The following is a 16,244-nucleotide window of genomic DNA, read 5'->3' on the forward strand; positions in this document are numbered from 1 at the left end:
TAGGAGCATTATCTTACCATTCTGCTGAGTAACCGAAGACCATAAACATTGTGAATTTCTTTTCTCCATGAGAAATTTAGTTTATCAGTTCCTCTACTGTCTCTCTTAAAACTACTTGCACTGTGACTCTGATATTTCATAGCTGATTGACTGAGGTCAAAGATACATCGTGAAGGTAACAATCAAATCCTCTTATTCGAACACACAAAAGTAGTTCAGGTATTGGTAGCCAGGTGGTTAAGGCACTCCACTCGTAATCTGAGGGTTGCGGGTTCGAATTCCCGTCACACCAAAAATGTTCGCCCTTCCAGCCGTGGGAGGCGTTGTAATGTCATGGCCAATTCCACTATTAGATGGTAAAAGAGTACCCCAAGAGTTGGCGGTGGGTGGTGATGACTAGTTGCCTTCCCTCTAGTCTTACACTGCTAAATCAGGGACGGCTAGTAGAGATAGTCCTCGTGTAGCTTTGCGCTAAGTTCAAAACAAACTAATCATTATTTTAAGTAATTTTGTATTTACGTCGAAAGTAGATAATACAAATAATTGACATCCTTTGGTATTCGTCTTGAATTCTTACCTGAACAAGATATTTTATGTCACACGAAAGGTATTTATAAACATCAAAACCTGTTATTAACTACGTTGAGTTTTATCACGCATAGTACAGCTCTTTTCACACCTTAAAGATCGCTTTTCAGTTGCTTTAATGATAGTAAAACAGAGAGATGTCTTTTGGTGAATGCAATAAAGCTGGTTTTGTTCCATTTCAAACACAATAAACATGTAACAGATTAATCACAACCAACAGTTAAGGTAAGATTACGATTAGTTGTTGCACAAAATATTTCTTAATGAAGCAAATGACATTCAGCATAACATATTTTATAAAGTGTAATGAGAAACAATAATTATACGTATATTTGTGTGTATCCCTGTAATGTGCTTGAGACTGTTTTCTTAAACATCCAAAACTTTTAATGGCAACTGGTTCGAGTCAAGCCTCATTTAAACAGCAATCAAACTGTGGAAAATTGTTCTTGAAAAACAGTTAATTTAAAAACTAAAGGTCATTTCAATCATGGATCTCTGAGGTTTATATATGTAGAGTTCTCAACTGACTTCTTGTTCAAGAAGACCATCTTTATCGAAGCTGCTTCTAACAAGGAATCTGTTTTGACCTCAGAATGATGTTGGTTAAAACATCTATCCTTTTACCGGTTAAATGATGTTAATAAATATGAAGGTTGTTAGTTGGGAATGAAATAACCCTACGTTTTGAGTTCAATGAACTCACACATATTCTGTTACAGTAAGTCGGTTTGTTTTAAAGTAAAGCCACATTGGTGCATCTGCTGTGTCAACCGCGGGTAATCGAACCTCGGATTTGAGCGTCGCAAGTCCGTAGACTTATCGCTCTCCCACCAGGGGACAAGTAAGTCGGAAGTTTCTCATTAACATTTTTATAAACTTCACGTGTCATTTGGCGTTTTGGTAATTTAAAAAATAATGAATGAAACTATTTTATAGAGGTAACATAAATGTTTTTCAGTTGTTCTATTTCACTTACCATGCAGGTTTTAAAGGATAAACGAATTTGTACAGTTTCTATCCATCACATCATTAACGAGACGAATGATGTTATTAAAGCTAAGTTTTAAACTTATTACGTCAGTAACGCATCGAGTAACATGAGGAAGGATATAACATGATCTATAGCAGAGAATTATAAACAAACAAAGAAGTTAAATAAGTTGTCTGTAGTTATCTAATTCACGTGACAGTTTTCTAGGTATTCTTAGAGATAATTACAATGTTTCTCTTGTACATGGTTATAATGTTTGTCCTGATGGAACTTACTATGTTTCTCTTGTATATAGTTACAATGTTTGTCCTGATGGAACTTACTATGTTTCTTTTGTATATAGTTACAATGTTTGTCTTGAAAGAACTTACTATGTTTCTCTTGTATATAGTTACAATGTTTGTCTTGAAAGAACTTACTATGTTTCTCTTGTATATAGTTACAATGTTTGTCTTGAAAGAACTTACTATGTTTCTCTTGTACATGGTTATAATGTTTGTCCTGATGGAACTTACTATGTTTCTCTTGTACATAGTTATAATGTTTATCTTGAATGTATTTACCACGTTTGTCGTGCACGTACTTTGTTTGGAAGGAACTTTGTGTGATTCCAGCAAAACCTTGAATCACTAACATATTTACAGTAATTACTCTCCTATACAGAAATTCACTTTGAATAGAATCTGACATGTAAAGCCTCCTTTGGCGAGCTTCCAATCTGTGGTTTTACTGGAACTAAGTGAAACAATATACATTATTGTTTATTGTACGGTTAAACTCATTGAACAACACGTATCGATGTCCCTTATTTTAGAACTTCTTTCATTGGGTAAGCTTTTTTTCTTCTTCTCGTGTTTCGATTATTTTAGAAACGAAAAGCAAGTTGACAAATGATTTTCATTTCATTTTGTTTAAACAACCAAATGCAGTGTTTTCATTGATCATTGTTATATTTTGTATAGTGTTTTCAGCTTAGAAATAAGCTGTACAAACCTTTAAAGAAAAAACCATTTCTTTTCTTCGCTTTGATAATCAATGAAGAATTTCACACAGGGACAAACTTTGTGTGACAAATATTAGTTTTAATCAGTTTGTTTGTTTGTTTTGGAATTTCGCACAAAGCTACTCGAGGGCTATCTGCGCTAGCCGTCCCTAATTTAGCACTGTAAGACTTGTCATTACCACCAATTGCCAAATCTTGGGCTACTATTTTACCAACGAATAGTGAAATTCGTCGCCTCATATAACGCCCCCACGGCTGAAAGCGCAGGCATATTTGGTGTGACGGGGATTAGAACCCGCGATACTCTCTGATTACGACTCGAGCGCGCTAACCACCGAGCCATGCCAGGCCTAGTATTTCTGTATCACAATCTAGTAAAATAAACGGCCTCATCCAATGTTTGTTTGTTTTTGAATTTCGCGCAAAGCTACACGAGAGCTATCTGCGCCAGCCGCCACTAATTTAGCAGTGTAAGACTAGAGGGGAGGCAGCTAGTCATCACTACCCATCGCCAACTCTTGGGCTACTCTTTTACCAATGAATAGTGGGATTGACCGTCACATTATAACGCCCCCACGGCTGAAAGGGCGAGCATGTTTGGCGCGACGGGTATTGGAACCTGCGACACTCAGATTACGAGTCGAACGTCTTAACCCACCTGGCAATGGTGGGCCTTAAGAAGTGCTCTAAATAAATGGAGTAAGAAGTATATTATTTATAGAAACTAGTCCAAGAACAAATGGATTAATAGGTGGATAACATTGAAGAATGTTGATTAACGTTAATTATAAATTACGTCGTCCATTATTCATCTAACATTGTTAGCTAAGATAAAGCAAGATATGGTGATGGGAGTGGCAAATGGTTATACAGTTCTCCTCACTGTGGGAAACGTTTTTACCCTTCTCTGTATAAATAGATGTTTAGGTAATTGATACTGAGGAAGGGTACATACTGGGAATGGTTGTTGTTGTTGTTTTGGAATTTCGCACAAAGCTACTCGAGGGCTATCTGTGCTAGCCGTCCCTAATTTAGCAGTGTAAGACGAGAGGGAAGGCAGCTAGTCATCATCACCCACCGCCAACGCTTGGGCTACTCTTTTACCAACGGATAGTGGGATTGACCGTCACATTATACGCCCCCACGGCTGGGAGGGCGAGCATGTTTAGCGCGAACCCGCGACCCTCGGATTACGAGTCGCACGCCTTACGCGCTTGGCCATGTCAGGCCTACTGGGAATGGATTTCGAGCGGAAACATAGATATAAGTTAAGCCAGATTCACAGACTTTGACTTGGAAGTCAAAGTGCACCATAAGACAGTAATAGTATCGGAGATTAAGGTTATAGCGAAAGCAATGAGAGAAACACAGGATAATAAAGATAAATAACTTAACTGCGATACAACAGACTTCAGAAAGACAGGTGGTTCAAGCCCGAAATCGTCCGCTGTAACAGCATTTGGGAGTACGTTGTCGAAAAAACCATCCAACTGGTTATTTCCAGAGACAGCTTTACGAAAGGTAGATGATTATTTCCAGAGACAGCTTTACGAAAAGGTAGATGACATATTAAGAAGGTTAAGGTTTCTGATGAGATTCTGACCACGAGGGCTGGAGCTAGTGATTAGGAATGAGCAAGGGTTATCTTTTGCACGTGCCGTAAGAGATGGAATAAAAAACACAAAATATATTTTATCACTGAATATTATAATAACAGACCCGGCATGGCCAGGTGGGTTAAGACAATCGACTCGTAATCTGAGGGTCGCGGATTTGAATCCCCGTCGCACCAAACATACTCGCCCTTTCAGCAGTGGGGGCGTTATAAATTTACGGTCAATCCCACTATTCGTTGGTAAATGAGTAGCCCAAGGGTTGGCGGTGGGTAGTGATGACTAGCTGCCTTCCCTCTAGTCTTACACCGCTAAATTAGGGACAGCTAGCGCAGATAGACCTTGAGTAACTTTGCGCGAAATTTAAAACCAAACAAACAATCTTTGTGAAAAGCAAAGCTAAACAATTAGCTATTTGCATTGAGAATAACAACTCAGAATCTGGATCTTCAAGTCATAAATCTAGGGGATATCTGAGTCATGATACAATTACTATCAAACTTACTTCTGTACACTGGTAGATACCTGAGTTCTGAAGTAATTACATTGAAACTTACTTTTGTACATTGGGAGATATCTGAGTTATGATATAATCACAATCATACTTCTGTGCACTGGAGGATATCTGAGTTATGGCTTAATCGCTACAGATTTAATTTGCCTAACTGTACTTTTCAGGCTTACTGTCAGACTCAAGACTATTGTAGTGAAGTGCATGTAATTTAACATCTTAGTACCTGTACCCTTTAGCGACAAGTTTACAAGTAGTGAAATCTAAAGCAAAGCCTTTTACAATAGATTGTTGGTTGGTAGTTAAGCACAAACATACACAATGGACTACTTGAGATCTGCACACCACGGGTATCGAAATCTGATTCTTAGCGTTGTAATTCCTCTGGGGTGGCGGTTTTAGTATAAGTTGACGAGCACAGAACTTTGATTGTTCAATTAGTTTTTTTACTGACGTATCAGTAAAGTGTTTAAAGGTAAATTAATCCATTGTCAGATGTTCGATCCGAAATTTGTAGTATTATTTTGTTGTTTGTTTTAGAATTTCGCGCAAAGCTACTTGAGGGTTATCAGTGCTAGCCGTTTCTAATTCAGAGGTGTAAGACTACAGGGAAGGCAACTAGTCATTACCACCCACCGCCAACTGTTGGACTACTCTATTACTAACGAATAGTGGGATTGACCGTCACTTTATAACGCCCACACGGCTGAAAGGGCGAGCATGCTTGGTATGACAGGAATTGGAACCCGCGACCTTCAGATTAGGAATCGAGTCCCTTAATACACCTGGCCATGTCGGGCCTTATGAATAAGTGTGTCTTCTTGTAGCAAAGCCACATCGGGCGATCTGCTGAGCCCACCGATAGGAATCGAAACCCCCCTGATTTTAGCATTGTAAATCAGTAGACTTACCGCTGTACTGGGGGGGGGGCATTATGAATAAGTAATAGCAGTGAAAAATTACTATATTAGAATAAACAAGTTACAGTGACATTTTCATGTATCAACACTGGAATATTTAACATTAACATACACTTAGATGACTAGTTTACTAGAATTTGTGTTACATGTAACCAGTCACTAATTTTTATTCAATATAATAAAGTGGAATAATTATTTTTATGCGCTATTGTTTGTTTAACATATTAAGCTTTAGTGAACACTCAGCCAGTATATTTCACATAAGTAAACAAACATACTTCATGGCATTGGAGTTGTGATAGTTATAACATTAAAGGTTTGAGTGATATAAGGTAATCTTTAGTCATTCAACTCTTATGATACACGTGGTTTATTTTATCCTAAGCCTTTTTGTTAGAAAAGCTCCTAAAGGACTATTGATTATTAAGTTTCTTGAAAATAAATCTGTTTGATGGAAACAGGTCTTAAAAACCAAGCGTGTGTTTTCATACTTTCATTGTTAAATATCAAATATAATGCTTAGGAACGTGCTAAGTGGAGTGTAATTGATGCATTCATTCGCAGTGGGTGCGAGCTTGCATTTTCTAAGGGCCTAGATTAATTCTTTTTATGAGGAGTACAGAATTTATGTCTCGCACAGGGCACCTAATGATCGATACACCCCTAATAAAGTCAACTCTTTATATATATTGTTGTTGAGAGCTAGAGGACAACGCTTAATAGGGCTCTGTAAACTGTGGGCCAGGATGACCAGGTGGTTCGGGCGCTCGAATCGCAATCTCAGGATCACGGGTTCGAATCCCCCTTCCACCATACATACTCGCCCTCTCACCAGTGAGGACGTTATAAATTGGCGGTTAATTCCACTATTTATTGGTAAAAGAGTAGCCCAAGAGGTGGTCTTCCCTCTAGTTTTACACTGCTAAATTAGAAACGGCTAGCTCAAGTAGCTCTAGTCTTACACTGCTAAATTAGAAACGGCTAGCTCAAGTAGCTCTAGTCTTACACTGCTAAATTAGAAACGGCTAGCTCAAGTAGCCCTCGTGTAGCTTTGCGCGAAATTCAAAACAACCCAAACAAATCTACAAACTCTTTTTAAAAACAAAAACAGTCATGTCAGATAACCCTAGAGCTGATGAATAGTTATCACAGATTTTGAACAACTGTTGAGAGAGAGGACGGTCATTCAGGTACACCTGTTGCCATAAAGGTTACGTTTGCCTCCTTGAACCGATTAAGGGAGTTAATTGTCTCTTTTATAAGATGCGGAGAAACGATACAATTGAGCATTGCTTGAACGTTCGCTCTTTTGATGCTCAGTCAAGACCTCCCCTATATGTGTACGTCATCAATATTATATATGCAAATAATTTGCTGTCGTTCAACGTAGTTTTATTTGCATAATACTTCATTGTAACTTGTCAGGTCCAAAGCACACTCTTTCTCTCTACTGCTTTCCGTAATCTAACTCGTGTAAGAGGAGAATGTTTTCTCAGGGCTTGCTTAATAAAACGATCAAATGACACATAACCCATAAGTACTGAGTCTAGTGAGCTGAGCATTACGTCCTCATATGGAATACACTGGAGACTCGTTTCACTCTTCAGCTATTTGGAAATGAAGGGATATGTCATGGAAATAACACATCTGGCTTGTGTCGCTTTTTCGGATCGTAATTTTCCTTGATTAAGTTCCGTAATATTACTTGGAGTAAGTTTTAGTTTACTGGTTTTATCACTGAATTATTTGTTGTCGATTTTTATCCCTCACCAGAAACCACACTTTTCTGGAGTACGACTTCTTCATTCTAGTGCTCCAAGTATAATATTTTCCTTTGCTTTTCAAAAATTATTCCGTGTTTGCAAAATTTTAAATCCTTGATATGAAAAAAAAATGAACTCAGGGCTTCTACAAAAAAGGATCAATTTTCAGGGACGTATAATGTGCCACAGAATATACTACTGATACAATCCGTTCTACTGACATCACACGTACAATGTGCCACAGAATATACTACTGATACAATCCGTTCCACTGACATTACACGTACAATGTGCCACAGAATGATTAAATATAATACTGATACAACCCGTTCCACTGCAATTTTTATATCAATTGTAGTTTTTCATGTTACTTGTGTATTTGCATGTTCGAATTTGTTTTAATATAACATACTCAACCTTTTGTACATACAAATTGGAAACCTAGCTTTTGTGACGTAAGAGATCGAAATTTCTATGATTCTAAATACAAATTTGATTTTATTACTAATACACTGACATATAATGTATAATTAAAACAAACAAACAAGAAGAACATCTATTATTTTTAATGTATTTCTTTTCTTTCAATTCTGAATAAATATATACACAACTCGAATAGCTTGGAAAACTACATAACATTTCCTCTTTATTTGGCGAATGTCGAATGTACATTAAAACATGTATATATAAAAGCAAAAGAATCGTAAATTCATCTGATTCTATAACACCTATTCTTATAATTTTCAGCGAAATCTAACTTCAGCACTCTGACCAATTATTATTACAAATCAGAGCTCAGGAACGAATATAACATCCAATGAAACAGCTTCCCTGCACTGTAATCTCCAACCAGACTATCATACAACAAGAAACACTAAATGTAACGTAATTTTGATAAAATGATGTTTTTCCAGTTAGTTGTTCTTCGTATAACTTGATGTTACTTTCAACATACTTAGAATATTTATTTTTGTTATAAATCTGTTGTTTTGATTAACATTATCGTCGTATTTTCAAAGTGTTACAGCCATATTTAGACTATTTTTAACAGGATGATTTATTACAATATTTAGGTTATTTTAGTCTGTGTTATCATTACGTTTGGTGTATTTTTATTAATGTTATTGCTTGATCTAAGTTACTTTAACAAGAGTTATTACCTCATTTGGTTTCTCACATTATTTAACATTAATTGTATCAGAATGATACATAAGCTATTTCGTCAAAGCAAAAGCATTCGACGTATTATATTTAAGTTGGGACATAACTTGTGTTTTTTTCAGCAAATTGTTGCAGAGTATTTTATTCCAATATTCACATCCCTAGAAGAGTTGTACCTGAATAAAATAACCGAATAACAAAGAGTACTGAACATATAGAACAGAAAATTAGGTTTCGGTTACAGACCACAAAAGAGAAAAATCAACTGTGCAATACAAGTCACCTGAAAAGTAAGACGTAAAGAACAGTGAATGTACAACACACATACCAGTGCAATACAAGTCACCTGAAAAGTAAGACGTAAAGAACAGTGAGTGTAAAACACGCATACCAGTGCAATACAAGTCACCTGAAAAGTAAGACGTAAAGAACAGTGAGTGTACAACACACATACCAGTGCAATACAAGTCACCTGAAAAGTAAGACGTAAAGAACAGTGAGTGTACAACACGCATACAAGTGCAATACAAGTCACCTGAAAAGTAAGACGTAAAGAACAGTGAATGTACAACACGCATACCAGTGCAATACAAGTCACCTGAAAAGTAAGACGTAAAGAACAGTGAGTGTACAACACACATACCAGTGCAATACAAGTCACCTGAAAAGTAAGACGTAAAGAACAGTGAGTGTACAACACGCATACCAGTGCAATACAAGTCACCTGAAAAGTAAGACGTAAACAACAGTGAGTGTACAACACGCATACAAGTGCAATACAAGTCACCTGAAAAGTAAGACATAAACAACAGTGAATGTACAACACGCATACCAGTGCAATACAAGTCACCTGAAAAGTAAGACGTAAAGAACAGTGAGTGTACAACACACATACCAGTGCAATACAAGTCACCTGAAAAGTAAGACGTAAAGAACAGTGAGTGTACAACACGCATACAAGTGCAATACAAGTCACCTGAAAAGTAACACGTAAACAACAGTGAATGTACAACACACATACCAGTGCAATACAAGTCACCTGAAAAGTAAGACGTAAACAACAGTGAATGTACAACACACATACCAGTGCAATACAAGTCACATGAAAAGTAAGACGTAAAGAACAGTGAGTGTACAACACGCATACCAATACAATACAGGTTACCTGAAAAGTAAGACGTAAAGAACAGTGAGTGTTTTACACACATACCAGTGCAATACAAGTCACCTGAAAAGTAAGACGTAAACAACAGTGAATGTACAACACGCATACCAGTGCAATACAAGTCACCTGAAAAGTAAGACGTAAATAACAGTGAATGTACAACACACATACCAGTGCAATACAAGTCACATGAAAAGTAAGACGTAAACAACAGTGAGTGTACAACACACATACCAGTGCAATACAAGTCACCTGAAAAGTAAGACGTAAAGAACAGTGAGTGTTTTACACACATACCAATACAATACAGGTTACCTGAAAAGTAAGACGTAAACAACAGTGAGTGTACAACACGCATACCAGTGCAATACAATCACCTAAAACTAAGACGTAAACAACAGTGAGTGTACAACACACATACCAGTGCAATGCAAGACACCTGAAAAGTAAGACGTAAACAACAGTGAATGTACAACACACATACCAGTGCAATACAAGTCACCTGAAAAGTAAGACGTAAAGAACAGTGAGTGTATAACACACATACCAGTGCAATGCAAGACACCTGAAAAGTAAGACGTAAACAACAGTGAATGTACAACACACATACCAATGTTTACTTTCGTTTACAGACTTGAAAATTCACTATAATTTAAAACGTATACACCCGAAACAGACTAAATTACTTAAGCCTAGTTTTTATGGAAAAGAAAATTATCTGAGGTTCCTCAGTTTTCTCTTTTGGACCGACTTGAGTACAACAGATATTAAAATTTATACAGAGAGATTAGAGTAGACTACTTAAATGTTGTTCTTAGCGTGTCAGATTGTGGGTCTATATTCCATGGCTTACACTTTTGTACCACGGGTGTTATAAGAACAACAGTGAAAACCCAATATTCAGTTTCACGAGAGTATTCCAAGAGGTAGATGGCAATCAGGGAACGTTTGCTCAGATATAGTAACATTGTGTGAAAATGAACAAAGAAACAAACTAATTAAGCCTCAGTACTCCACGTTTCACACTAGTACCATCTATAGGCAAAGATGGATACTTAGTTGATTTTAATTAAATATACATATTAATAAATACCCCTGGTGTTAGTAAAGCTTCACGTAAGAGAGAGAGAGAGATAAATTAACATTCTATTTAGTTTTTGTTAAGCAATGTTTTGTTTGAAATTTGTTATTATAATAAAACTTGTCTTCCTTAAAGTATAAACACTTTCAACTAAATCAGACGTGTTTAGTGAAACCCTTGAATAACTAAGATGAAACGTGAAATCAAAATAAACACGTAAAATTTTTTAACAATTTTTACACCTTTTCTTACAAAAACAACGTTGCAGTTGTAATGTGTCAAAAAGTTCAGAGTAACGTGAATGTTTTTGTGGAATTCTTGTATTTTAGGTTTCTGTTTTGTTGTCAGAGGTCATATAAAGCACGCTTTCCCTTGTAGCATTTGACACAGTTTACATGTTTAAAAGCTATACGTTTGTTGTTAAATGGGCTGTGTGTGAGATATACCCGCAGCGAATATCCAGAATTTTAGTGTTATTAGTCCTTAGGCTAATGAGTGGTAGTTATACGAGATAATGCTTTGGTAGTTGTTAAGAGCTACGAAAGATAATACATGTTAATTATGAATTCTATCTTAAGGTCCTATATCGTTGTCCTTCGACACAACAGCTATAATTCTACCTCCAGGTAGTCGTGTACGTTAAGGTTCAGTTTAAACCTAAGAGCGGCCCGGCATAACAAGATGGTTAAAGCATAATCTGAGGATAAAGGGTTCGAGCCCCGTTACACCAAACATGCACGTCCTTTCAGCCATAAGAGCGTTATAATGTAACGATCAATCCCACTATTCGTTGGTAAAAGAGTAGTCCAAGAGTTGGCGGTCGGTGGTGATGATTAGCTGTCTCCTCTTTCTAGACTCACACTGCTAAATTAGGACGGCTAGCGCAGATGGCGTTCGTGTAGATTTGAGCTAAATTCAAAAACAAATAAACTAAAATAAGAGCAGTGTTAAAATATCTTATTAACTTATGACGTCATACCGACTGTATATGGGTTATCACAGACTTCACAGATTTCTTGTAGCTTTTCATTTTTTGTTTCAGCTAATTGGATTATCATTTGGAATTTGTTCTTTGTTAAGCCTAGAAGAAGATGAATACTTCTCGCTGATTGGTTAAAAAACGCGAAGCCGAAACCTTTCTAAGCTCATCTTGCTAGTAACATTTCCTTTGTATTAGAAAGGCTTCTGGTTTCAGATACTCGCTGACGAATACACAGATATGAATGAACTAAAATCTTCAAAGTGAACGTGTTACGTTCTCCGGGTTTATGTTTTAAACCCAATTATTGACTGTTTTCGTTCCGTAAAAGAATCCTAAACTGTTTTTCTTACCAATCTGGTGTAGAGGTTGTGGGAAACGAATGGATTCACAGTACCAGTAGTAATGTTTACCAGAAGTGCTTCTATCGAAGACATTTTGTATGTAGGTTTATAATCACACTACAACTACACCTAACTTATAGAAATACATCTTTGTGCAGAGTGTTCACATTATTCGTTAGAACTCGTAAACAACAAACAGAATTTTATAATTCTTATTGTTAGGATAAGACACCAAATGGCCCGGCAAGGCTTGGTGGGTTAAGGCGTTCGACTAGTAATCTGAGAGTCAAATCTCTGTCGCACCAAATATGCTCGCCCTTTCAGTCGTGAGAACGTTATAATGTTACGGTCAATCCCACTATTCGTTGGTAAAAGAGTAGCCCAAGATTTGGCAAGAGGTGGTGATGACTAGCTGCCTTCCCTCTAGTCTTACACTCCAAAATTAGGGACGGCTAACGCAGATAGCCATCGAGTAGCTTTGCGCGAAATTCAAAACAAAAAGGATACAAAATTTTGTTTTCAGTGACAATGATTTAATATTTTACAATTGAGCAAAAAACATCTAAAGTTTTTGAAACTGAAATCTTTAAGAGCTATTGTCAACTTTCACGTGCTTTTAATATAGTCTTAAAGCAAAGTTCTGCGTAATGATTCCAAACTGTTCATGTTTATAACAAACAAGCTTTCCAAAGTAACTGTAGGTACGTCGTACAAAAACATCCTTGTTTGCCAAACGAAATGGATCAGCAAAAGTTGTTACGTCATTTTTATATATTTGTTTGACATGTCAAAATATTTTCCCGTTTTCTAAGTTTGAAATCTTACGTATAAAAAGGCTAAATTATATACACTGAAATTCTTCGTATTTCTTCGTTTTGTCGGTATGACAAACTTCGTATTCCGAAAAGTGTTTAATCTCTAAGTTCAAGGAAGGTATAAATCAATCTACGGTTTTATCAAAATGTGTTATTGGGTTATTATAGTTCAGGGTAATTCTACTCTTTATCAGTTAACCAAAGAGAGATAATTTATATGCAAAAACGGCTCGTTTGAGTTGAGAAAATATTTTACATAGAACAGCGAACTTTCTGTTGTTTGCATCTTAGTTTTTCTAGTTTTTTGTTGTGGCAGATCTTTTTGTCTCTGTCGTTCGTAGTATTGATTTGGTTTATGTTTCGTTGTATAAGTCCGTAAATCTCTGGTTTAATGCAGCATGCCAGTTGATGGTCTAGGTTCATTTTTTTTTTTTGTAAGTCATGTAGTTCTTTGTATTTTGTGTTCAACATGGCTTTAAGTAGTTTTTTCTGTAAATTTTGGATAATGTTTGTGTACGTATTAAATTTTTTTGATAGTTTTAGCTTTACAAAATTAGGGGTTAGGGGTTAGTTTTCTCAACCCAAACGAGCCGTTTTTGCATATAAATTTCTCAACAAGTGGGTTTCTCGACATCACTGAAAGAGAAATAAGTTGGACCTATATCGTAGGGAAAAGTGTCAACCACACAGTTGGCAATAACGTGTTGTGTTGTCACTGTGATCTTAAATTTATACTTCGAAAATTGTTTATTTTCAAAGTCTGAGTTCAGTTATTATATCTGTGAGGCGATATAACGTGTGTCTGTGTGTTTTTCTTTTACCAACGAATAATGGGATTGACCGTAACGTTATAACGTCCACACGGCTGAAAGGGCAAGCATGTTTCGTATGACAGGGATTCGAACCAGTGACCTTCAGATTAGGAGTCGAGTGCCTTAACACACCTGGCCATGCCAGGCCTTATGGATAAGTGTGTGTGTGTTTTTTCTTATAGCAAAGCCACATCGGGCCATCTGCTATGTTCACCGAGGGGAATCGAGCCCCTGATTTTTGCGTTGTAAATCCGTAGATTTACCGCTGTACCAGTGGGAGACCTATATAACGTGAAAAACTGAATAGTGGCCAATGACAATGTTTCTTCACTTTACATATCTCATATTAGGTTTTCACACAGTGACTACAAACGTGTTCATACCAATAGTGTGCTCAAACCACTTCGATGTTCTCCATGGTTCTCTATTATTACATAAATATTTATTTATTCAGAAATACTGTCAAAGTTATCAAAATAAGAAAGTTAAAAGCGTTAATAAAAGTTGTATTCTTGTTGAAGCAGTGATGTTAAATACTATTTTCTTAATGTAGGCTTTTTACTGCTTGACAATAACTCGGACTAAAAAATGCTATGTTATCTAGCTAGTTTGCAGTAACGTAATACATTACGAATTAGATTCTAAGTGGCATCTTTGAAATGTTCTGTTTAACACTAGCTAACTTACATAAACTAAGTACATCTTAAACAATATTATTAAAGATACGTTTGTTTGGTATTAAGCACAAAGCTTTAAAATGGACTATCTGTGCTCTGCTCACCATGGGAAGTCCGAGGATATACCGCTGTGCCACTGGAAGGGGAGACACTATTGAAGGACCACCTTAAGATTACTGTCTTATCGTAGTTAGTTAAGAATAAACTTCATAATTTATGTGACATGTTATTCTCTTGGATAAAGTACTTATGTTTTGTTAAGTCTGTCAAGCTATGTTCCGCTGTTACTCAATAGTGAACCAACAGATTGGGTATTACACTTGTAGTTATTTGTATCTTGTCTCTAACGGTGACAGAACACTTTACAGTTTCGGAACTAATAAAACCTTCGCTTTAAATTTAGGATGACATCTTAAGAGTCTGAATGTTAGTACAACGAAAACACAATCTTGAAGACACATACGTGTCCACTAAAAATACGTGAAATCGTTGTTACGTACAAAAACTCATAAACACTGATATTATAACCAGGGTTTGATAAAGGTTTATCTTACCGTCTCTTTTCCGACGGAGTAATAAGAGCAAAGGTGATGACATAGTTACAGCACCTGAAATGTTGACCCACGAGGTGGCAGCCTCGTCTTGGTTACTGATTGTTTTTGAATAAGCTTCTATAAGCGAACTATGTGCGGTTTTCCCTTCCCCTGGCGTGCTTAACAGCAACAATAAAAACACAGCGCATAACATTGTATATTCAAGAAATAACTGAGTGGTGCTCACGATAGACTGAATCATTAAACCTCCTATATCCTCTACTGCTACATGAAAGAGATTAACAATATAAGCGCACGTCCTTTCGAAATCCCCCGTGCTGAGGTACGAACGTCCTGCCATCTCGAGTTATAATATCCAACTAATAAGTACAATTGTGTGTTTTTCCAGTCTGAAGTTGTTTTCTTAGCACGAACGAAAGCGCTTTGCAACTCAGATCATTAATATTTCAAATAAATAAATAAAAGAGCTGAACGATACATAATGGAGTACCTGCGGAGACTCAAATTCCTGAATTATCAGAGAAATAAAACAAGAAAAGCTTGCAACACTAAATAAATAACTATTGAAATTGCTGCATACGAATATTTCCTACAATATCATGTGTAATTTAAGAATCCGTAATTTTCTTTATAATTACTGTAGTGATACAGTGAAGAAATAGCTATAATTAATTTTGTAAAGTGTAAGCTAGAAGTAACAATGTGTAAAAAAATAAACAGTTGTTCAACTGTAAAGTTGCTAATTTAGTGATATGGAAACTCAAGATCCATTGTAAAGTTGCTAATTTAGTGATATGGAAACTCAAGATCCATTGTCAAGTTGATAATTTAGTGATATGGAAACTCAAGATCCATTGTCAAGTTGATAATTTAGTGATATGTAAACTCAAGATCAATTGTCAAGTTGCTAATTTAGTGAAATGGAACCTCAAGATCCATTGTCAAGTTGCTTATTCAGTGAAATGGAACCTCAAGATCCATTGTCAAGTTGCTTATTCAGTGAAATGGAACCTCAAAATCCATTGTCAAGTTGCTTATTCAGTGAAATGGAACCTCAAGATCCATTGTCAAGTTGCTAATTTAGTGATTTGGAAACTCAAAATCCATTGTCAAGTTGCTAATTTAGTGATTTGGAAACTCAAGATCCATTGTCAAGTTGCTAATTTAGTGATATGGAAACTCAAGATCCATTGTCAAGTTGCTAATTTAGTGATTTGGAAACTCAAGATCCATTGTCAAGTTGCTAATTTAGTGATATGGAAAC

General features: G+C 36.3%; 1 protein-coding gene across 1 annotated transcript in view; it reads right to left on the reverse strand.

Annotated features, from left to right (window-relative positions):
- The window catches only part of LOC143248199 (uncharacterized), a 129,169-nt gene extending 113,849 nt beyond the window's left edge, over positions 1-15,320 (reverse strand). Inside the window, exon 1 of the mRNA XM_076496631.1 lies at positions 14,981-15,320. Within this exon, the coding sequence (XP_076352746.1) occupies positions 14,981-15,320 (340 nt within the window). The remainder of the gene's footprint in view (positions 1-14,980) is intronic.
- Between the last annotated feature and the right edge of the window lie 924 nt (positions 15,321-16,244).

Source organism: Tachypleus tridentatus, chromosome 4, assembly GCF_004210375.1.
Source record: "Tachypleus tridentatus isolate NWPU-2018 chromosome 4, ASM421037v1, whole genome shotgun sequence".
Lineage (NCBI taxonomy): Eukaryota > Metazoa > Arthropoda > Merostomata > Xiphosura > Limulidae > Tachypleus > Tachypleus tridentatus.